Raw genomic sequence first — 24845 nt, 5'->3', positions numbered from 1 at the left:
TGTCCTTATACTGGCTCAGCAGGATGGATCTGAGCAGGACCAGTCCCAGCCTGTCATGGCACCTCGAGGTAGAACAGGGAATACCTAAGGGGTATAATCTCAGAAGCTCCAGGTGTCTTGGTCCCCAAGAAACTTCCTTAATGACACTGCCTCCGATTCCCCACTTAGAATCTCAGATGTTGGGTTTAAGTCAAACAGGGGCTCTGTCCCCTGTGAAAACACAATTTTCCTGGGAATGCTGAAACATTAAGCCTGATTACCGACACCTTAGCAAAGGATTTGATAAGCTCAGTCTCACTGATAAAAACTAGGAAGAAATGGGAATCTGGGAACCCATTGGGCTGAGGAAGCAAAGCTGCTCTCTTGTGCTGTCTGCCTGTCTACACACCAAACCTGCCTTCTGGAAAGGGAGATCTGAAGAGGCTAGTCCTGGGGGCTCTCGGGCTCCTCTGTCTCACGGTTTCCTGTCGGTGTGCAGTGGAGAGGGGACAGAGTGCCTAGGAGTCTGGTGTTTGCCTGGAGCCTCCTGTCAGTGAGCACAGCAGGCGCACTCTCTCCATCCCTGGCCCAGACCTGAAGCAGTCCAAAATGGTTTGGCTGTTTACTGACATTTCCCACCCTGTCTCTAAGGGAAAGTCTAAATGCTCAATGCACTGGAAAAGTGAATAGGTAATTGATTCGGAAGGAGTTATTTTCTGAAAATGGATGCCCTGTTGTAACTCCCACGTGTTCCTTTATTTGAGAGCTATTTCTCTTTCTGCCACACAAAGAAGTTAACCATTCAGAGACATTGGGTCCTGGAACACTGAAGCTGTCCCAGGGGATCATTTCCACCTTGGAGCTTGGCCTGCCTAGGATAGAAAGCCCAGGAGAATTCAGGACTTACAATAGAAGCTGGCTTTATAAAAAGGCAATCGAGGCCCCCTATAGCTAAGGCAGGGATAGTCTGAGCACACAGCAGAGCTGCCGGGGCCTGGAGATGTCCTCTGGCATTGGGGGCATTAGCAGGGGAGCGTGCAAAGCCCCCTTCCTTGGCTGTTGATTTTCCCTGGCTTGACCAGTGTTTATGTCTAACATAAGTTTTCCCTCGGGACTTTCCCACTGCTTCTCTTACTCTGCTCCTTGGAACCAAGCTTAAGAGTGTTAACCTAGAGGATTAGGACTGCTACCCCTAGGGGCTGCAACTGTGATACCTACAGGGTAAATTTGACTCATGTTTTTGCCCTATACAGTATTTAATTTCCTAAAAGTTAGTTGCCAATATTTCAAAAGAGTTGTATTTCACATAAAAACTGGATTTCTGGCCTCTCTTGAAAATCTGATGAGCCAACACAGGAGTTGCATTTCTGCCAAATGCTCACTGGCTCCAGTCTGCTGTAAGAAAGGGTTTAGTGTAGGCCTTCCCCTCCCTGATGTCTTAAACCAGACCAAATTTGCATTTACATCCCAGGCCTGGCCCTGTAGACCTGTCAGTTTGCCAACTCTGACCCACTGTGTGGTGTGAAACTTCACTGTCCTTTGGAGCCTTTGGAGCTAGTGCTGGACACTAGTGGCTGCTGAAAACATTTCCCTTGATAGATTTCCAAGTTTAGAACAGTCGCCAAGGAGGAGAAAACGCCTCAGACACACCTTCTTGTCAGAGAATTTAGTATTTGTTCAGTACAGCGTCTGCAATACAAAGAAACTTCTGATGTGAGTGAGAATGTGTTCAACTTAGTGCTATTATTCGTTTAACACAATGATACAGCAGAGGTAGAAATAATCAATAAAGAAAGGACATTTAATGAGATTTAGGAACCTCCCAAAACATTGAAGCTCTCCTCAAGCATTTGATTATCTGGAGGCTTAATTATCTGTGCTTTCTACTTTAAATTAAAGAAAAGCCATAACTCAAAGTTACCAGCAGTTTAATGATAACACTCTTCAATTCAGGTTAATTAAAGCACAGCCGTAATTAGAGTGTAGTGTTGTATATCACCAGGCTGGTGCAGAAGTATTTTCATTACAGTAAGAATTGGCTATTCAATTTCAAGATGACATAAAGGACGCCAAAATATATTTTAAGCTGGTTCATGTAGAAGAAAAAGAATTGGGGATTATTCTGGGTATAATAAAGCACAGATAAAATATACAGATTTTCAGAGCAGTTTCTGTAATTACGTGCTGCATTAAAACAATATGCAGCCAATAACATCTTAAAGCATGAAAAGAAATAAATTTGCTCTTGCCCTGAGCTGGCAGAGCCCCCTTGAAGAGTGGAGTCATCACACAGGAGAGCTTGGCGTTTTCTCAGAAGCTGGGAGAGTCATTCTATGAAAAGATAAAGGGGAAGGAGAAAGGGGTGAAATTTGAAGTTGTTTCCAAAGAGAACAGAATGGGGGAGGAAGAGAGGCAAGAGGGGCCGAAGACACCCTGAGGCAAGCTTTTTAAAAATTTCAAGCAGAGAGATGCTCTCCTGTCCAGGTGAGACTCATGCCAGTTATACATTTTGACTTCTCTGCACCAGCCTTTTGGCTTCACCATGTATATCACTAGAAGATGCAGCTTTGTTCCAAAAACAGTAACTAATTTAGGCAAAATGCAATATCATTTCTAAATATTTCATTTATGTTTTCTCATTTAATCCTCACAACAATCCTGTGAGGTTTATATTAATATCACTGTCTCTGTTTATAAATGAGGACGCTGTGACTCAGAGGACGTTGGTGCCCCTTCCAAAGCCACCTAGCCGACAAGTTATAGAACCAGGATTTCGATGCTGGGGCCTCTTGCAATTGGGAGCAGCTTGGAGTAGCTGCTAGATGAGGCTAGCTAATTAAGAAACTCCTAGGGAGCTTATTAAGTGGAGAGGTTTCTAGGCACCATTTCCAGATTTTAACGTATGGGATAAGTTCTAAAAAATCTGAATCTTTTACATGCAAGTCGGGTGATTCTGATTCAAAGTCTGATGACTGGGAGCCCCAACTGACTCCATCTCTCCACACCACAGGCTGGAATAACCTCTTCTTATTCCCCACTTTGGGCTCAGTGACTGGAATGTTTTTCTTTGATTGTAGCCAAGTCATAGAATCGTAGGTGGGCCACATCTTGCAAGCTAATGTTTTTGGGATTGGAGCCTTTGTGTGAGCTTGCTTGCCATCATTCCTTCTTCACTTAGGCTATTCTACAATCTCCAGGAATAAATCTGCACTCTACCATGCCAAGTAAACCTCTGACTGCTCTCCCTACTCCCCAGACCTCATCCAATTCAATATAGAGAAAGGATCTGGGGGCACTGAGCCCCTTAATGCTCTCCACCAGGTTTTCACTAAGGATAGTAACAGCACTTTAAGGGTGGGAGAACTGATAAGTGCTAAAATGCAAAGAAGTACAGAGGAAACAAGGGCAGTTCAGGATGCAACCCTCAAAGATGCCTCTTGGCCTTGTTGGAGATCATGGTAGACATGTTCTGGACCTTCCCCAGGATGCCCCTTTAAGCTCCAGCAACTCCTGAGCATCTCCCCTGGGTTTTGCATGGCTGGCTTACCCCTGGGTCTGTGTGGCTGTAAGATCAAGGCAAGGAGCTTTGGGATATGAAGGAGAGAGTGCCACCCGTTGTTCTCTGAACACCAGAAAACTACCTGCTTCCTTTTTCCTCCCACTCCTTTCCTTCCTCAGCAGGCAACTGTGGAGGGTGCAGATGGCTAGCTCACCCCTGGCAGAAGTGAGGGGCTGGGGTATGAGGCCATGTTTGACACTATGAGCAGTTCCAATAATAAGATGCTGTGTGATGTCATGGAGTATGAACTATGGAGTCACAAAGGCCTGGGGTCAAACCCCTAGATCAGCCACTTGCTGGATATGTGATTTGGGACAAGGTATTTGATTTCCGCATACCTCCTTCCTTTGCTAGGTACCAGCTGCCCCCCAGTTTCCTCATTTCTGAAACAAGAATGATGTTACTTATCTCTCAGTAGTAGTTAATATCCTTTTCCACTCTCCTACCTCTCTTCCTCCCACCCCCTCTCTATCTTGTCCCATGGAATATAATGTAAGCATTGAGAAAGAAAGAAATACATTGTGGCATTCCAGGTTATATTTACTCTTACCTTTTAGAAAATTCTGCCATCAGTTACCAGCCAGCCAATCAATTAGATATTTAATGAACTTGGTATATGTGTGCCAGTATGCCAGGCATGGTGCCATCCCTAGAGGAACCTGCAATTAGATTTGGTCAAATATATGCACATTAAAAGATTAATACCAGTACTTGTGAATGCCAGGTAAAGGATCTGTTTCCCTACAGCAGCTGCCTTCTGAGAGTTTGCAGTCTGGCCAAGGAACATAATACCCATCCTCAGGGAGAGCTAAACACCCATTGATAAGTGTTTGATGAATATATGCAACTGGAGGACGGATGCTAAGAGTTACAGGGAGAGAGAGCTCCCTGTAGGCTGGAGGTGACCAGGAGAGGGTTCTTGGAAGAAATGACATTTGAGCTGTGCCTTGTAAGGCAGTTGGATTCAGAGAGGAACTAAAGACGGAAAAGGGAATTCTAAGTGGTAGGGAATCAGGAGGCTGGGAGTACACAGTACCAAACAGAACCATCTTAACACCCATGTCTCTTTGAGATTTTCCAATAACAGCCAATTGGTTTCCCCTTTAGATGAGAGAAGAAGAAAAATCAGATTTCTTTTGACATGTGATGTTTTCAGGGGGAAACAGCGATAGTGTTTTTATGATGAGAGCTAGAAAAGGTGAGGATGCACCCCGCTGCCTCAAGGTAAGAAAGTGAAGGCAGAGGGGAGAGGAGGGAGGGAGGGAGGGAAGGAGGAACTGAAGGAAACCACAGGTTCAGAGGTTGGGCTACTCCAAGAGCAAGAACACTATGTTCCAGGTTCTGAATCTCACAGTGAGCACATTAGCCAGTCAGTCATCACCTGCAAAATAGAAAATCTTAACTGTATCAGGTTTTACAGCTCAGAGGGGATTAGGACAAAGGATGTATTTAAAATAAGGTGTCCCTCTTTGTCCCCTGCAGATGATGGAGCAGTTAAAATTCAGATTTGATGTGGAGTATTTAATGCCTGGGTAACTTGGGGAACTCTGATCAGATCTTTGCTGTGCTAAAGGGCAGGAATTCTGCCCTCAAGCCCAGATGGAAGTGTGGATGCTCTTGTGCTGGCTTAAGAGTGTGGGGCCTGGTGGAGGGCGGTTCTCTATCCTCTCATCCACCTGCATTCAGGGCCCCTAAACATTCAGAAAATCATGCTCTCATCCTTTGTTGTTTTCATGGACAGATCTTTCTAGTGAAGCCACTTGAGAAAGCAAAACTTAAGACTAGCTACCTAGAGAAAGCTGGGTCTCCTGCCCAATGAAAGCTACAGCTAGTTTAACTTGAGTTCTGTGAAATCATTAGTTTTTAGAGAAAGACATTTGAATTTGAACATGGAGCATAAAGAAACTGGCAGACCCGAATATTATATGATCGATTTATTTAGCCAGGCTGCAGAAATGAGCATTTTATGAGAATTTGTGGAAAGGCTCAAGTCTCATATTTAAAAAATATTTTTCCTCAAAAAACTAGCCCTATTCATCCAATTATTTTGGTGGTCTTATACATAGGGCTGAGCATATAGGAAAACAGTAATACAGTATGTATGATTATTTCTGCTGCAGGGACCCAGAAAAGGACCAATTACCCTTCTACATGCTAGTGAACAAACCAAAATCTATTATCACCTTTAATCCATTAAAACCCTTTATCAAAGGCTACAGAGGCAATGGCAGGTCTAGAAGTCTCTACAGGAGGGGTCAGGGATGCAGTCCAATTGGAAATGGGATGAATGCTAGGGGCTTGACTTGATGCTGGGTATGCATAACAAACACACAGTTTACATGTTATGTTTCTGATTAATAATAATAGCAAAGCCTTCTAAAAATGCATTTATTCACATTTTAGGAAAATTCTAATTGTCTGTATCAAAGAATGTAATTATTTTTAAATTCAAGTGTCATAGGTGTGCTAGTGGAGATAAGGTGAGTGTGTGTATGTGTGTGTGTGTGTGTTTGAGGGTGGGGGTGTTCCAAAGCTTCCCATTCCACCTCTATCAAAGTCATTTGGAAATGGAGTCTAAACATCATTTTAAATCACTTCTGTTTTCTTGGTTCTGAGTTTTACAAATCACACTGTTTCAAATTTTCTTTAGCTAGATGTTTCCATTTCAAGAGCCTATCATTTAAATCAAAGCTTTTATATGTAAGTCTTTTTCATTCTAGCCCCTAGATCCTAAAGATCTGGGTTCCCAATGTCCAGGATTTCCATCTGCATCTACTCTGATTGCATGTGTCAGCCTGACATTCCCAGGGTCCCTCTGGATAACTGAAGAGGAGCCTGTGCTTCTGGGTGGAATTGGGTTTGGAGGGCACAGTGAGAGCTGCCTCTTTTGTCCTCGCCCAGCTCGCTCCTGGGGGAGCCATCTTCAGCAGCCCCAAACCACGTCTTTGCGTACTCTTCCTGAGCACATTAGAAGGTGCAATCCTTACCGCAAGTTTCTATGCTTAATTCACACTAGCAAGCAATCTTTCTAGTCAAGGGGACTGATTTAATGGCAAGAACATTTTATTTCCCTCCGGGTAGGTAGAAACAGTTGGACTCTAATTCTTAAGAGCCTTTGTTCAGGAACATCTGGGTTGAAACTACTGTAGTTAACAGATGATGTTGGCAGTAAAAAAAAGAAGGCTTTGTATAATGTCGTTGTCAAATTTGGTAGACCTCTACTTAATAATTATCAAGAAAGCAATCTAACTTTTTATTACAACAGTTTTATTGCAGATTGCTGGTTTAAGACCATTTTGTGACGTGGCATTTTTTTTTTTTAAAGAAGGCATTTCTATTCCCCTGTAATTATTTTTGCAACCGGTGACAACTTTCTGCATTGGACATATTGAGACATTTTATTTTAGAAACCAAGAGATAAATTCTGGCTATCTTAAGGCTAATTTCTTCCTGTTTATCACATTGTGAAAGCTTTCTTGCTTCTTTCTAATACCCTACCTCACCCTAAGCCTTTTTTCTCACCTACCCTAGTCCTGTATGTGTTAAAACACCATAGACTGAGTAAAGCCATAGAATGACTATAGAGCTTGGTTGAGCAAAGCCCATTTTGCTTCACCAAAAAAATGATATTGAATAATGCAAGTAAATATGTAATCTCAGGACATCAGTTCTAGGTAGCCTGAAGGCCCATTCCTGAGAATGAACCCCTTGGAACAGGATCTGTAGACAGTCCCAAGGAGAAATTGCTGTCTATATTTTAGAATTGTACTTACATCATGGCATAGTGGATTGAAGGCAAAAATTAGATCCCCAGAGCATGTCACTGTTACTTCCTTCTACGGCCTTCTTTTCCAATCTGTCTGCTTCTAAGGAGCAAGACAAGTTAAGAAGCATCTTGTTTCAGGATTCTGTACCCACTTCCAAGCCTTCTCTGCCTAAACTAGCCTTTCCTAGTTTACCACTTTATCTCCTCTGTGTCATTCCAGCAACTCATGACGTTCTGCTCCCCAGTCTTTCATACATGTATTTAATCAGCATTTAGTCAAAGCTTACTCTCTGCTCTTTGCAAAATACCAGGGAGACAAAGCCATGTCTTGCACTGAAGAAGCTCAGTCTTGAGGGCAGAGAGATGAGTAAACAAGTGATGACCACAAATCCAACACCCAGTCTCCTGTTTACTTGCCTTGATCTGCTCTTCTCCACTGGCACCTCAACAGAGGCTGCACCTCTGCTGCAGCCTTAAGCCCAGGACCCTGACGTTGGCAACTCTTTGTGGCAGAATCTAACAAAAAACTGTCATTTTAACAGGGGGAGACATAGTTGTGTTTCCAATGTAAATTGTAACTTACTCAAGATTTGTATTTTGCAAACTTCCAGACTATGATACTCATTACAGCAGAGATTAAAAGCTTAGATGCCTGTAGGGGGCAGGCCATTAGCAACAAAGAGTGGAAGAGAGAGGAGATCTGAGACACAGGGAGCGGGGGGGACTGTGGCTCATTGGAGAGCACATGTCCCATTCAGAGGGTTAAGTGCTTCGAAGCTCTGGTCCCTTTTAGCCATACAAAATGTGGCTCCAGGGTGGCCATATCTGATTTATCAAGGAAAGCTGAAAAGCTAATTTTTATATGAAATCACCTGTTGGTATCTAATTCCAGTTTTTTAAAAACGCTGCACTGAGCAAATAGAGCAAGTCTGCTTGTTGGGCTTCTGGCCCCCACTTCATTTCCTCTGCTTTGATGAGAAGCGTCTGTGTAGCACACTGCACTGAGACTTGATTTCTACTTTGACATTTCTACATAAAAGTTGTTTAGCCTTGAACAAGTTGCTTGATTTCCACTTTTGTTTTTCTACGTAAAGGCCATTTGACTTTGGGCAAGTCACTTTCCCCTCTTTTGACCTCAGTTGGTCATCTGTATAAGAAGCACAGGCCCAGCCAACTTTGGGAGCCTGAGTCTGAAAATCTGCAGCTGTGGCACTATTTGCATATGATCACCTGGTTTATATCACTCTGTCCCTTTCCTCTTTGCGTCTTCGGCTAGTGAGCAAAGGTTTGTTTTGGGCCAGAGGGCTTCTTAAAAAGAGACTTCCATAAGGCAATATAGAATCATCCAAGATATGTATTCGAAAGTTGTGAAAGAGGACTCAGAGATCTGCTGGCCCACTCCTTGCTAGATTAAGGAATGTGCACAAGGCCACATAGATTTTATTGACTTTTCTGCATTAGAAAGCTCCTTTCTTTTAAATCTAGTTGGTAAATGGTATCATAGTAGCTAGGAAGACATACTTCACCATTACTATGAATTGTTTCTTCCCTTCTCACCAGTAGGATCAGGTCATTACAGCAATTAAGATCCTTGATCCCATGAACTGCCAGACTCCCAAACTGGCGTGGCCATTGCTCATAGAATAACAGCTGAGTGGCCTCTTCATAATCCATGCTAAGTTAAGACCAGTCTTTTCTTTGAGTTTTTGGCATTTAGGTGCTATTTACATTAGAAAGTGATTACTTAATCTGGTAATTTGGTTCAACAAATACTGCATAAGCCATCTGATACTTAAAACAACTTAAGCTCCAGAAGTAACAGCCCCGTCAATGGTGCATGTTGACGGTGCTCTATGGGACAAATTAAGAAGAACATTTTCCCAGCTGTAGTTGGATACATGGCTTGGTGCTTAAGCCAACTGAATGATCAGCACAAAGCCCAGGTCATTAGAGTCTGACAGGAATCAGAAAACCTGCAAATCACTGGGAGGGCCCAAATATGCCTGGATGAAAGTGGTCCTTTGAAATCTGACTGTCTGTTCAGAGCAATATCGGGGACCGTGACTTCACATGAAAGAATGAGCAGTTGCTCTTATTAGTGGAGAGCATGGGGCCTTCACCAGTACCTTACCTGCAAGCGACACATCCACAAGGCCAACACATCTGATTATGTTGCTTTTCAATTTAAAACTGACACAAAGCCTCCCATTCCACTTAGAATAAGCTGCAGACTCCTTGCCGTGGTCAGCAAAGGCTTCATGATCTTGCTCCTGCCTAGCCCCTAGACCTATCACTCTAGACTTTTCTCAATCAGCTGGAGTCTCTCTGTCTTTATTGCTGATCCTCAAAAACCCTGAGTTTCTTCCTGCCTCAGGGCCCATGCACTCGCTGTTTCCACTCCCCAGAAAGCTCTTTCTCTGGATCCTTTCATTGCCTGCCTCTTCTCCTCATGCTCCTGTGCTCTGTGCTCTAGGGTCACTTCCTCAAAATGATCCTCCTGGACCATTGCAAATAACATACCTTCCAAGTTCCTCTTTATCCTGTTAGGTTGTTTTATTTTCTGCATAGTACTTGTCCTCATCTGGAAATTTATTCCTTATTCACTTATATATTTGCCTATTGCCTATCTCTCCCGAGACAAAATAGGCTTCACTGAGGATGAAGATGTTGTATATCTTGCCAGGCACTAGCTGGAGACCTTGGACAAGTTACATGGGCTTTCTGAGCCTTAGTTTCATTACCCGTAAAATAGAGATATAAATAGAAGTGTGAATAACGAGGGTAATATCTCCCTCTTTGGGATATCACGGGGATTGAGACCACCAAGAAAGGCCCTGACCTGTGCCCCAGCCTCTCCTCCCCCTTAGAATGCTGGAACTAAATAACCATCAGCTCATTTCTTAATCTAGCAGTCAACTAATGTTTTATTATCCAAAATGTCCATAAAACATAAGTGATAATGCTCATAGTAGAAACTTGTAATATAATATATAATTCTTTTTTTGTTGGTGTGAGCTTTTATTTCTATGAGCATATAAATATATATTTTCATCAAATTGTATCATGTTATTCACATGTTCATATCCATATAATATTATTTGTTGACCTTTTACCTTGAAATATTCTTCAGAAAGTTATTTTGAATGCTATTACTATATTGTACCATACTTTACTTAACCATTGCCTCATTATTGGACATTTAGGTTGCTTTCAATTTTTTTTACTCTGTATAAATATTACTACCTTGAACATCTTTGTGTATAAATATTTTACTGGACCTTTTATTATTTTCTAAGAATTGAACCCCGCTAAGTCGAAATCATTCATTTGTTGAGCTTCTCTATATCAGTGGTTCCATATATGGCACTATGGGGAATTTTAAACAAGCCCCAAACTCTTAAAGAAGTTATGCTGGTTGAGGAGAGAAAGTTCCTACACATGAAACATCAGGAGTAGCCACAGTCAGTATAAAATTGACGAAGGGCTAAATGATGTGGCTGCAGAGAAGGTGCTGGAGGAGTTCTGAGAATAGAAAATCAGAGGCTGGCAGCAGCTGGAGAAGACCTACACAGAAGGCTAGATTTGACATGGGCCTGGAAGGATGGGTGGGGTGGAGAGGCAAGGAGAAGACATTCCCGGGGGGTAGGAACAGCATCAGTGAAGGCCTGGAGGCAGGAATGAGCTAGCCTCAAAGCTGTCTGGGCTGCGGGCATGAGCACTGGGCAGATGAGGTAAGACAGCTTGGATGAAGCCAGGAGTGACAGTGCTGCAGACATGTGCTGGGCAGTTACACGGAGGCTAAAGATTATTACCATCATTCCGAGCGCACAGGGGTCTGCTTGGAACAACAATATGAGCTATTTGCACAAAAGACAAAATGGAATCCAAATAACAGGTCCAGCTGCTCCAAATACCTCCCTCCCCCTGCAGTTAACATTTTACTACCCAACTAAGTAGCTAATGAATCTGGCCAGGCATGAATCCCCAGGCATAAATCCCTGCTTGGGGTCTGTGTCTAGACATCCAGACCTGAGCGCAATTTGCACTTGGAACATTCAGCGCCTTATCACTTGCAAGAAATCAGGTTTAATGGGGAAGATGGGGAGGTGTCGCTCCCACCCCCCTACCTTTGGCACAGTGACTGTGGAATGAGGGTCTCTTGCATAATGACTGCATTAGGAGATGGAAAGGTTGCAACAGTGTTTGTTATGTGGCTCTGGTTGTTCAGAAGCACTGACTAGGAGGTTTCTCCATTTCATTGCAGGCTGTGTTTTGTGAAGCTCAAGCTCCTAATGATAGCCATTGAGTACAAGTCCGCCAATCGAGAGAGCCGGTAAGTTTGGCATGACCCAGCAGCCAGCTGACATTATGATGGTGAGAATGCGCACAGAACGCTCAGTCCACTTCTCCTTTTTTACACATTATTTCTTTGCTTGTAACCCTGATGCAATACCTCTCTGACCCTAGGGCACATTTCAAGGCATGCTCAACTAAACACTGCCGCTTCTATCTCAGAGCTGCCTGGCGTCCCAAGCCCACTGGGCATTCACAGAGAGTTTCTCCAGGGGAAAGCGATGAGGCATCTCAGTCTCCACCCAATCATGTCAACTTGTACTTTTCACCCCTCAGCATGAAACAAGGGGACAGACCCTGTCCTAAACCCATTTTTTTTACTGCTGTGAGCAAAAAGCAGGTGGACTCTGGTCTCCTTCACAGCAAGCATGGGGTAGGGTTGTGATGGTAGATACCAGCTCTCTTGATAGCCAAATTACAAGCAGCCTGTTGTGTACCATATGTGCTTCTCCCGGTGCTACTGAAATCCAGGTGGCGTAATATCAGCCTCATGTAAATTAGCCAGGAGAGCAGGGCTCAGAGGCAGGAGCCCTCTTTATTTATTTATTTTGCACTTAATTATGTGCAAATCACACTGATGAGGACCTGGGTCTGGTTGGAATAGATAACACCCCAGTCAATATATGAGTTCATGCTGGAAGAAGGAAGCCTCACATAAACAAGGAGTTTTGTTGATGGAGTACTGTACGCATTACAGATGAAATACAGATGGTTTTTGCTTCCCACTTCTTAGCAATAGTTTTGGGGGAAAGAGAGCTCATTGAGAGATGCCCGGGCTTTTGTCCTCTGAAATGACATTCATGGTTTGCTCCCACCTATAGAAAATTAGTCATCCTGTACATGCCCAAGTGTGGAGTACAGATGCACTCCAACATAGGCCTCAATAACTCAGCAGAGTGCAGGGCAAGACTAGAAGTTTCCTACTATCGTCATTTAAGGAGTTTTCATTATCTGGATGAATGACTTAATAAAGCCAGCCTTCCAAATGTGCAGTCTGTGTCTCTATGACAAAAACACTGGACTGTAAGCAAGTCGATCGAATGTTCTCTGTTACCTTAATCTCCAGATCAGATTGCTCACAAAGTCAATCTGATCAAATGTTAAGCTATTTTGAAAATCCAAATCAACCAGCACAAAGAAAAAATGGGGGGCCAGCCCGGTGGTGCAGCGGTTAAGTTCACACGTTCCGCTTCAGCAGCCCGGGGTCCGCTAGTTCGGATCCAGGGTGTGGACATGGCACTGCTTGGCAAGCCATGCTGTGGTAGGCGTCCCACGTATAAAGTAGAGGAAGATGGGCATGGATGTTAGCTCAGGGCCGGTCTTCCTCAGCAAAAAGAGGAGGATTGGCAGCAGTTAGCTCAGGGCTAAACTTCCTCAAAAAAAAAATGGTAGATTTGGTGGCCACATGTAGAACATGGCCATAGCAGTTAACAAATATGTATACAGATATACATTCTTCTTTTCTTTGTTGGCAAAATGAAGAACATTATTTGCAAAACCTTAGAGCCCTGGATATTTGCTGTTCAACAGATAAGGTGGATGTCTCTGGGATTGCTGCTTGCCCATGTTGTTGCCAATACTGACTTGTACCTGTCTTGGGGAAAATGTGTATCCTGGGTTTTTGCAAACGATATTCTTCATGTTGCCAAGTTAGTAAATCTTTGTGTAATTCAGCGTTCTCTCTTCATCACTTTTGTGCATCTCTCAAAAAAGTGTGATGATGTGGGTGATGCTGATGCTGAGTAGTGTTTCTCGGCCATTCCAGAATAATTTCATGGCAGAAGACTGCACCCTGAACCTTGACCAGTCATCTCCCACCTGCCACCATTTGGTCACAAGGAGGGAGGGTGAAAGGCTGTTAATGATTCAGTGTGAATCTGCTGTCACCAGTTTAAGAAAATAACTCAGAGCTCTCCCTGAAGACAAAGTCTTTTCTTTGATGGGCCCTCCAGTTAATTCACAAGTCTGATGTTTTCAACAAAGCTTTGTTGATAGTTTTTTAGATTTTCTTTTTTTTTTTTTCAGAAAAGGGCAGAAAGAACTTGTTTGGCTTTGTTTTGGCTTTCTGTGTGCGGTTACTAGCTTTAATCCTCAAAAGTGGCTTGGTCTCAGTGTGGAAGCACGTTGGTTCTTGTGGAAAAAGGTGTGTTTGAGGGAATGTGGAGCATGTCTTTGAGAAAACACAGGACTTCTCAAACACAGTATCCATGTTAAGATGGATCAAGATTTGACCCTTCCTGAGATAATAATTTTGAGTTTTTTCTTCATTTAAAGATTTCGCATTTTTTTTCCTCTCACATTTTCTCAGTGACCGGATGTTAAAATTCAGACAACCCCGCTTCTCCTGCCCGCCCCTGCCTCCAACCTGTGTTTAACTACCTCCTTTGTGGTTGTTTCACCCCATGATACTGTTTCCATGCTTTGCTGAAAAACCTTGTTTTCACATACATCCTTCAAATAATTCGAAACAAAGGTTTTATTCCTTCTTTCCTTCTGGTGTCAGTCAATTTATTATCAAGTTGTTTGATTTTAAACTCTTTTCTTGTCGTTTTGCAGAAGCCGAAAGCGGTATGCACTCTTCGTTAACTTTCCTTCCACTGTTCACCCTCTGTCTTCACTTCTAACCACAGGACTAACCATTTGCCAAGAATTCAGGAAGATAGAGATTATATATATGTGTATATGTATATATAATCTCATTCCCTTGTCTAGTATATATATATATTTTTATATATATGTATATTTTTATATAAACACCTCTCCAACTAGAGTACATAAAAATTGAAAGTAGCATATTGCTTTTCTTGTTGGATTTGTTGATTCTTTTGGATGACGCACTAACTTCTTTGCAGGAAATCTAAAAAAAATGAAAGGCACGATCCCGTTTTCAGTCCTGGCACCAATGATGGGAACAAATGTTATTAAAGTTGAAAAGGAGGGTGTGTCTCTCCAGCCCTTGGTGTCTGTTTCTGTCCTGTCCTGATGTGTCTTGGTGTCCGCCAGACTCTGTGGTGCCATTTGTCTGCATACCACATCCACATTCCCAGTGACCTCCTCCTCCCTGTGTCTAGTTCGAATTTGTAGAGCAGAATTTGTGTTCTTTTATCCACAAAACAGAGACCAAGCCCTTACACTTAACTCTCTTTCCTTACACTTATTTTGATGATAATATTTTGTATTTTTTATTTCTCAGGCAGTACTCAGTACAGACTTAGAATACTGCTACTAAATTGCTAGATTATCACTTTTGATTTACTAAATGAGTACTGTTTATTGAGATGAACTCATGGCTTTATCTTTTTCCTAATGTGTTTGGGCATATTTCTTAATATGAAGCATCTCAACTTTCACCATGTGACCTCACCCTGTTTTGCTGCTGTTTTATGTTGCATGAAGCATGACTAAATCTTCATTGACTGTTTTTTTTAATTTGGGGGTTAACATTTTTACTGTAGTTTTTCAATAATGTGTTCTCTAAGACAGTATTGTTGAAAACATACCATTGAGATGCCTACTAGTTCATCTTCTCAAGAGTTGTTTTTCTTCATAGTTGTCATCACTGTCATATTTATGTTTGTACTTGTGTGTGTGCGTGTGTGTGCGTGTGTGTATCTGAAATTCTTTCCAAAGTCAGATTCTTATATGATTTTTTGAGTAGATGTGTGAAAATAGAGGTGGCTTCCTGTCAGTTTGGTATTATTGATATGATCCAACTGCGAGAAGTTACTGCAACACTTTGCATCTTCAGAGGTCCACAGTGGTTGCACCTCTACTGTTGGCTTTTGGCCTTTGAGTCTTTTTATCTTGTGGTGAAGGCATGTTGTGATGTAGGCATGACTTGTCCTAAAGTGTACCAGAAAGTGACATGGCTTGCTCCCAGAACCAAATATCCAGCATTGTCCTTCCCAAAGGAACTACCTCTTCCCCATCTCATATGGCTGCTTTTTTTCCTTATGTGCAAAGTATATTTTAAAATACCATTTCTAAAATTATTGAGATTGATTTAGGCTAAGCAAGTCTTTGCCCGTATCATTGGCAGACCGCAGTGGTGGTCATTCAAGTCTGACCAACTGGGAGCAATCTTTATTAAGCTGTCTCTGTGTAAGTGAACTGGGCTTAAGTATACTGAAGCATGGAATACACAACTGTGTCTCCTAAATATATTTTATTAGTAAAAGTGTGTGTGTCTAGTTGTGTGGGACTCTAGCAGCATGTATTTTAAGGCCCAGAAGAAATGAAAAGTTCCAAAAAGGCAATAAGATTTGAGATTTGGGGTTTCTGTAGGCTGTGTCCTAACACAGCCCACAACCAGAGGGCAGTTGTGCTCCCTGAGAGGCGAAACAATTGGTTCAAAGCCCCACCCAATAGCAATTGTCTATGACCTTGTATGGTCAGAGAGGCAACTTCCCAGGGGCGTGATTCATCTGGGCACAGCATGAACTGAAGGCCTTGATGGTTCTAATTCTCTTGCTCTTGTTAATGAAGTCCCATTAGCTTGCTAGACACATATGATTACCATGTATCAAGTACAAACTATATTCTCACGTGAGTGATATTTTAGCACTTGCTTGGGGAATGGTACATTACACCTACCAAAAATGGAATGGGGAGGAGAGAAATACACACCTGTCATATTTATCCATAATGGATAAAAGTTTCCTTTAAAAAATATGTTTCAGTTGAATTACCAACTGTTTCTATATTTACATATTTATACTTTCTGCATCTAGGAGATTGTTAGCTCATCTGCCCACCTCCTAGAAGAAGTGTGATCCCTCCTTTGGTTGGCATGAGCGATGAGATTGTAGCTTGGTCTTACTAGAGAGGGAAAGGAACGCTTTTGGAACTGAGGCCAATGATTTATGTTTTTCGTTCATTCAGTAAACAGTTGAAAAGTGCCTATTGCATGCAGGGCTCAAAGCTTGATACTAAGAGAAACATATTTACAAAAGTAAATAAAACATGATCAGACCTTTCACTCCTTTACCCAACTGTGAGTTCCTTACACAAAATATGTATTTGCTCCATACAGTGGGTGAGGAATCAGAGACTAAGTCTAGATTCAAAACCAGCCTAAAGGGGGCTGGCCCCGTGGCCGAGTGGTTAAGTTCACGCGCTCCGCTGCAGGCAGCTCAGTGTTTCGTTGCTTCGAAACCTGGGTGCGGACATGGCACTGCTCATCAAACCACACTGAGGCAGTGTCCCACATGCCACAACTAGAAGGACCCACAATGAAGAATATACAACTATGTACTGGGGGGCTTTGGGGAGAAAAAGAAAAAAAATAAAATCTGTAAAACCAGCCTAAGAGCAAAAGAAAAAGAGAGAACAAGAATCCTTGGGGAAGAGACCACACCAGCCTTTCGCCTCCAGCTGCCACTGAATGTTTTCACTGGAAATGAACAAGGTCATACAAGAATGGGGATCATTTATAGGTTCCTTGAAATGAGAGAAAGCTTGCCCTTGCCAAGATGTCCCTAATGGAATTCTGCTAATTGATCTGTGGGTATTTTTCTTAGAGATTTTCTTGATTCTCCACATGACACATCTCAAAGTTTATCTCTGATAAACTAGTGAATTAGACAAAGTTGGAGCCAGAGATTAATTTCAAGTGATGCACAGGGAGGGAGACCTTTGGCAGTCATAAGAACAAAACAAACTTGACGTTGGATATTCTTTTAGGAGATCAAAGATCTTTGGAAAGATTTGTGTATTCCCATTAGAAGGTCAATAACAAATTCTAAGAGTAGTAGGCACTTTGCCGGGAAAAAAAGTTACTTCCGTCTAGGATCCTTATCTTTTTATATTTTTGAAAGAGAAAGATTAAACTTTATTTAAACTTTATAGATTTGGAATGTGCATAGAAGACTTAATGTCTAAAATATTGAAAAGGCTAATATATTTCCCCAAAGTCTTTGAAACTTTGTACCTTTACACAGGGAGTACTATAGTAGTGGTCCCCTGGAATCAGGGACACATGGTTCTTTGCCAAACCCTTAAATATATGAGTGGAATCCAGCACAATGGGCATCTTTGTGTATCTAGACTTCTCTCCTTCGTTATTCTCAAGAGCTGGGCTCATCCTTTTGATTTCCACCCAGAAGTCTGCCTTAGCCTAATCCAGATAGCTGTGAATGATACAGCCTCAGACCTCATGCAGAGATGACTTAAACCCTCTCACCCCGTCATAGAGAACAAGAGGGCATCCTGGAGTAGCTTGGTCAGTCATGTCGTTTGGAGGTTCTTTGGTGCCTTACACAATCAGCCATAAGGTTTAAGGAACAGAGACACTCCACTGTGCAGCCAAAAGCCGGTCCAAATTACCCCATCTCCAGATGTTATGCAGCAATAAGATGTTTTGGATACTGCAGTCAGTAAAAAGGTCTTTCACTGACAATGGGTACCTCCTGGGTAGTTTATTAGCACCCAAGAACAAAATGGAGAGCTATGATGCTGTGAGAGATTATTTACTTCTCATTTAGTTGCTGTAATCACCTTTCTTACCATTAATAGTGACCATGTATTAGGGATCTACTATGTGACAGTCACTCAGCACATAGTATGTACTTTAATTCTCTTAGTGACACTGTAAGCTAGTGATTATTCACCCCGTTTTACAGACGAGGAGAGTGAGGCTTAGCTGCATCCACATGCCCAGGGCCAGACCCTGAACTTGTAAGGCCTGACAACTGCACCTGCTTGTTTAACCAACATTGGCAGAAAACCTGAGACTTAAAAAAAATCTGCCTTACATCTGTGCCCCAAATCGTTCCTTTCCACCTCTTGACTAAAGCAAGCTTGAAGGCTATAATAAATTCTTTCAACCTGCAGTCTCTGGAATGCCAATCCCAAATGCTCACTGGAGGCCACTGCTTGTTCACTGTTGATAAAGAACAGAGGAAATGAAAAGAAACTTTCCATTGATAGGAGCCTTGCCATCATTGTATTCGCACCATGACACAGTGGGATGGATCATGGGAGTGCAGCTGCTGAAGCACATAATGTACAAATGGGAAATGGTTCTGTGCGAGGCTTGTTTTACACATATGTATCACCCAGACACTGATGAGTGTCCAGTTTCTCCTTTTGAATTGTGTTGTTGAAATCATGATAGGGTTTTTTTCACTCAGAAGCTTTTTTTATACTCTTATATGAATACATATTAGAAAGTAGACTTTTCCTACTTTAGGAATTAACTCCTTTAGACCCCAGAAGTACCTGGAATTTTTTGTGTGTCCTTGTACAATATTCTGGACTGTACAGTTCTTCACCCTGTAACTTCATCTCATTGTAGACAGGATATTTTGATATGAAGTCCTGTGTTCCGTTCCATGGAGCCAGCTAAAGAAAATCTGAAAATTCCGTTGGAAATGAAATATACTTTTGGCTTTTTTTACAATAATAAATAATAAAAGTAACAGGAACCAACATGCATTTAGCCTTCTGGGCATTATCTCCCTTAATTCTCTGAAGAAAGACCGTGATTATCATCATCCCTAACTTGTAGATGAGGAAATTGAGTTTTAGGGAGGTTTAGTAACCCACCAAAGTCAGACAGCTACTAAATAGCAAGGCTGGAATTTGGAGCCAATTTCTAATTACAGAGCCAGGGCATATAAGAACTGCCTTGCAGGAAAGAGGGTAAGAAAATGTGTAAAATCCAGAATTCTGCCTTCTAAAACAGCATATTTAATTGGCTTTGAAAAAAGAATCCATCTAAACTGTATAAGGCCTGAATCTTTTCTCGTGATCTTGAAACGTCAGAGCGCTAATAGACCAGCACGAAGAGCGGGTGCAGGGTAATTAGTCGGTGCCGGTACAATGCTGCTGCCCATTGCAAGCTGTGCTGTCAGTGTGGCCTGCTGCTTCCTGATCTGTGAGGATTCTCGTTGTTGCCTGTGGTTCTCGGGCAGAACAGTCAAATCTTCATGGACTCTTGCTGTTATTTAGCGTTAAAAACAGCGATGACACAGGATTGGACACCTTCTGTTAGCTCTTGTTATGGGTAAGAGTGGATATTCTTATGATGACAATTATTTTGCGATAATCATCTACTCTGAGTTGTCCCAACAGGAGAAAAGTTCACCTGAGTCCTTCCTATGTTGCTACATCACTGCATTGGCTACAGCACGTTTCTGGAATGGTTTTACCAGCAGAAAAAGATTACATGTTAATTGTCCTCCTCCATTTTGATTGTTTTAGACTGTTGAGGACTTCCTTTAGCCTGATTCCAAACATTTATTACCTTAAATACCAGCTTTTCAGATCAAAGAATCTCTCTGTTGTATACACTGCTGCATTTAGTGACCCAACTTGCCTGTCCATTCAGCCCAGAGCCTCATCTCAGTCTCTGTGTAAAACATTCCTGTATTCTGTTTTTGATCTGCATAAAATTAAACTTGTTTATTTCACCCATTTATTAGACTAGTATACATTTATCTCTTCTGTCAGTCCAAACACAACTTTGTCAGCTAATCTATTTCTACCACTCTGAAATAGGACAGGGTAATTCTAGGTTCATAGTTCCCTGCAGGGAAAGTTTTCTTAGGGGTAATTTGCATTTGTTTTCTAATGAGTTTGCCCCAATCAGGATGTACTACACATGCACCTTATTCAAGCACTCCCATCCATTTTTGTAAACAGCAGACTGGAATCATTAGGTATTTCCAACTGCTGACATTTTCATTTTTCACTTTTCTGGTAGACCTAATTCTTTCTACATAGGCTGCACATGGAATCTACTTCCATGTTCTTCTCAGTGTCATGCAGCTGTTCTGTTTGCTTCTGCATTGGTCACAGGTGTCTTGTACCATTCCCTGCAGTAACACGTGGTATGTATACATATATGTGTCTGTATACATATAGGGGTCCCATTAATGCTCTGTCATGTAATGAGAAATTGGTGTGGCAGTAGCTTTATTAGACCAATAACACTCAATGTTGACCATCCATTAGCAGTTTCCAAGGGGAAACATTATTAGAACTTTGCTTTAAGTCAGAAGCCCATCATGGCAGCCTCATTATACAAACCCAGCCTTAAAACCTAGATTTGCTTTGATTTCTGCATTTGGGAGAATGCCAGCCTGGAACTTAAGCAGTAGAGCTTTATGATGGCATTATTCAACTAAACGTGTGGGACAGTGGACATCAGGCTCTAGACAAAAATCTTTGGGGAAAGAATGGTGGGCCCCCTATAAAATTAACAGCACAGTGTGCCTTCAAAGTTTTACTCAGAGTGTGACCTCACAAATGTGTCTTCTTTGTTTGTTTTTGTTCGTTGAGCAGTATATTAATTAATCCTGGAAACCATCTTAAGATCCAAGAAGGTACTTTAGGATTTTTCATCGCAAGTGATGCCAAAGAAGTTAAAAGGTAAGAGTTTATTTTCACCTGCCTTTCTTTCTGGCCCAGCTATAGACATCTTGATTCACTGAGCTGGGGCATGCTTCCACTATGTACAAGGCCCTAACCCCAAAACTTCTTGACATGTCTATGGGCATCAAAAGGTGCTAGTCTTAGGAAAAAGAGAGTGTGCTTTCAAATGCTTCCATGGACTCCTCTTCACATAATCAATTCCACATCTTTGACTTAGAATAATAGCATTTTAGAACTAGGAGGGCCTAGTTACCTGCTCCTTCATTTCCCAGATGAGGAAAGTGAGTCCCAAAGAGAATCATCCTGATTCTTAATGACCAGAACAATATAACATAGGACAACTGGCTCCTTGTCTATACTCTTTATTTAATATCATGCATGCAAATTTACTTGAGAATCATCGATTTTCTACCTTGAATGCTGAATGGAATCTCAAAGAGTTTGTATTAACTTCAGATGAAATACTAAGCTGGCTATATTTCTATTTGTGGTCTTCTAGGTAAGCGGCTGAAGTTGTCAGGTTCAATTCTTAAGTATCTGCAGGTACAGCCCAGGATTTCACTGGCCTCAATGTTTTATGACACTTTTATTAGTACCCTTGAACCTGTTTAAGCAGCTTAGGAAATCACAGAGCTCTTTGCAGAACACCATGGAATATTGTTATATTTGATTCTATCCTATGAACTAGAAAAAAAATTAGCAGAAAATGTGACTCACATGGTCAGACAGGTCACTCAGCTCAACAATAATATCACATAAAATATTTTAAATAAATAGTAAATAAATTATAAAAGTCTGTAATTATTTATATAAGCCTATTGTTTTCATTTAATGAGTTCCTACTCAAAGCCAGGCCTGTGCTAGGTGTTCGACATATTTTATTGCTGCTTCTCAAAATAACCTTGTAAGGTAAGTTTTCTAAAACACTCAGGGCTTTGGTTTTCTCATCTGTAAAACTGAGATAAATGAATTGTGCAAGGCCATGCAGCAGATAAGGAAGTGGCAGAGCCCAGATTGGAATTGGTCTTTCCTTTTCGAAAATCCACACATTCTACCAAATTTAATAATACTAGCAAATTTTTGCATAGAGTTTAATGTGTGCCAGCACTGTCCTAAATAGCAGGTGCCAGGTATTGCTGACCTCATTTAACCCTCTCAACAACCTTAGGAGCTTGGGGCATTACTATTCCAGTTTTACATGTGAGGAAGCTGAAGCACTCATGGTTAACTTGCCCAAAGCCACACTGTGAGTGAGCAGTAAAGCCTGGTTTCAAAACCAGGAGGTTCAGTTCCAGAGCTTGTGTTCTTAATTATTTTCCAAGAGGTGAGCCTGGCATGCTGAGCACAGAGCTATAATATTTGACAACTGATGCTTATTATTTTCTTCCTCTTCACTCTATGCAAACTAGCCATACCAGGTATAGAAGCTTTTAGGGAAAAAAAAATGGGATGGAGAAGCAAAAAAAAAAAATCCTTAAAAGTGAGCTCTCTAATCACTTAAATTTACTTCTGCAAATTGGGAAAGGATTGCCATTATTCAGATGTGGGAGAGGAAAACCTCCTTATCCATTTCATGGAGTATCCCAAGAACAGTGTTCACCTGAGAGAAGAAAGTGAGGGTGAATGGGACTGAAGCCCCCCCAACCTCTGGAAGAGAAAGTTGTGCCCACGTCCAGACTGTGAGATACAAAAGCTGAAAGCAGCATCTGAGCACCACGTCCGGGGGCTGGGGAACACAGCGGCACCGCAGATCACATGTGTCTCTCAGATAGCAAATATAACATGAAGCTCCCATTTGTGTAATTCCATTTCCTATTGCATCTCTCACTAATGAATGTCACAAATACCAGGCAGTCCAAAAAACAAATTACCTCCTATATTAGGGAGTGCAGTATGTCTCATTTCACTGCTTTATGGTATTCACAAATACATGCTGACACAATCAGCTACCACACCAGCCTGTAATTTTCCATGGTATGTGATGTGTCAGAGCAAATGCTGTCAGTTAGGGGATTTCAAATAGATGAAGACTGCAGAAAAACCACAGATTGGACATTTGAGATTTGAATGAAACTAAACAAGTTTTGTAGAAATGGAAAAGTAGATTATGATGATCTAGTATTGAATTTGCACCCTCCACTGCAAAAAACAACCAAAGAAGTGAATGGATTCTACCTTGTAGCAAGTTTCAGATGTGGTGTTTTAGGAAAAGAGGAGTGAAACCATCCATTTCCAGTCTTAGAAAGCTCACTTTGGGATGAGCATTTGGGCACTTGTCCTTTAGTTCTTGCCACTAAATAGTTTCCTTTTTAAATAACCTTGGAACATATTCTTTAATGTAAGAGTCACAAAATGGTGCCTCATTGACTCACCTTGGCTTACAGACATAATTCATGTGAGTCACAATTTTAAAAAATAAATTAGTTGCCAAGATGAAGAAGTCATATCTTTATATAAAAATCCTTACTGGTTTTTCCTGAAAAACTGCAGATCCAGCATTACTGAGCAGCATTCTTACACTCATTCATTCATTCATCTCTGTAGGTCAGTCACTTTCTAGAATATTCTATACGAGGTGCTGGGGAAATAGTGGTGAACAACGGCGGGAAGTCCCTGTTCCCATGGGCTCACACTCTAGGGAGGAGAGAGTTGTAGTTTTGTTTATTCATGGTGCAAAGAATTAATGCAGCTGGGTCACTGATTGAGATTGGGTATTAGTGAAGGCTACTCTGAGGGAGTGACACCTGAGCAGAGATGGAGGCGATAGGAAAGAATCCATCATACCAAGATCAGAAGGGAAGAGGAGACATGGTGGGAACAGTTTTCTTGTGTTTAGGGAGCCGAGGGAAAGAAAGTGTGTGTGGGGAGTGGACTGGCGAGATGAGGCTGGAGAAAAAAGGAAGGATGGTTCCCATAAGTCTTTATAGAGTGGTTGGATATGTTATACAATGCAGTCATTGATGGTTTTAAGCTGGGAGTGATGTAGTCTGATTATTATTAAAAGGCCTTTCTACCTGGGAATGGGAGGTAGTGGAGTGGGAAAGGAGGCTGAGAGACGTGGAGACGGCTGCAGAGTTTAGGTGGTAGAGGATAGCTTGGGCTAGACCGGTAAGTGGAGGTGGAGAGAAATGAGACCACTTCAGAAGATGTTAGAGAGTCTGTGGGACTCACTGATGAAGTGGATGTAAGAAGTGAGGGGAAAAAAGAGTACTCTAGAATGGAGCCTAGGTTTGGAACTTATACAGTTGGGTGGATGATGGCTCCATCTTACTGAGATGGGGAAAACTGGAGGAGGAGAAAGTTTATGCGGTAGGAAATTAAGAATTCTATTTGGATTATATTAATTCAGAGACATCTACTAAACATACACGTGGAGATGTCATAAAGGCAGTTGGATCTAAGATTCTAGAGTTCCAGGGAAAGGTGAGGGATGGAGATGTAAGTTTGGGCGCTGTATCAGTAAGGGTCCCGAGAAGAAACAGATGACACACTTAAATGCGAATAGGGAGGAGGGTTTTATGAAGGGTCTGTATAAAGCTGTGGGCAGAGAGTTAAGGAAAGTCAACAAGGGATGGCAGAGCACCCCAGAGCTAGCAGCAGAGGGGAGCCACTCTCAACCCTAGATGTGCAGAGTCAAGGGACAGGAGGACTGTCAGAACCTGGAGAGAGAGGTCAGAGTGTGGGAAAGGCTGCCTGGTAGGAGCTGTGTCCTTCAGGAGAGAATTGTTGTCACTACCATTTCATGACCTGGAGGGAGGAACTCATCTCTTCTCACCCTCCAGTCTCCTGCTGGCTTCTCCCACTGGCCAAACA

At 41.9% G+C, this 24845-nt stretch overlaps 1 protein-coding gene and 1 long non-coding RNA gene across 27 annotated transcripts in view; one reads left to right on the top strand and one right to left on the bottom strand.

Annotated features, from left to right (window-relative positions):
• KCNMA1 (potassium calcium-activated channel subfamily M alpha 1) overlaps positions 1–24845 on the top strand; it is a 719202-nt gene that overhangs the window by 546171 nt on the left and 148186 nt on the right. For 18 of the 26 annotated variants that reach the window (XM_023645924.2, XM_023645920.2, XM_070263813.1 and 15 more), the window contains 2 exons: positions 11569–11637; positions 20943–21029. In XM_023645924.2, coding sequence (XP_023501692.1) covers positions 11569–11637; positions 20943–21029 — 156 coding nt within the window. Of the gene's footprint in view, positions 1–11568; positions 11638–14213; positions 14226–20942; positions 21030–24845 lie in introns of all 26 variants that reach the window. The other 8 variants (XM_023645902.2, XM_023645884.2, XM_023645875.2 and 5 more) reach the window with 1 other exon arrangement.
• On the bottom strand, positions 1760–3756 carry LOC106782055 (uncharacterized). Its single transcript, XR_001378904.3, has 2 exons — positions 3621–3756; positions 1760–2310 (listed from the first exon to the last, which is right to left on the bottom strand). It is a non-coding gene; the product is annotated as an uncharacterized lncRNA (long non-coding RNA).

Source organism: Equus caballus, chromosome 1 (genome assembly GCF_041296265.1).
Source record: "Equus caballus isolate H_3958 breed thoroughbred chromosome 1, TB-T2T, whole genome shotgun sequence".
Taxonomy (NCBI): Eukaryota; Metazoa; Chordata; class Mammalia; order Perissodactyla; family Equidae; genus Equus; species Equus caballus.
This window is presented reverse-complemented; position numbering and strand designations above follow the sequence as displayed.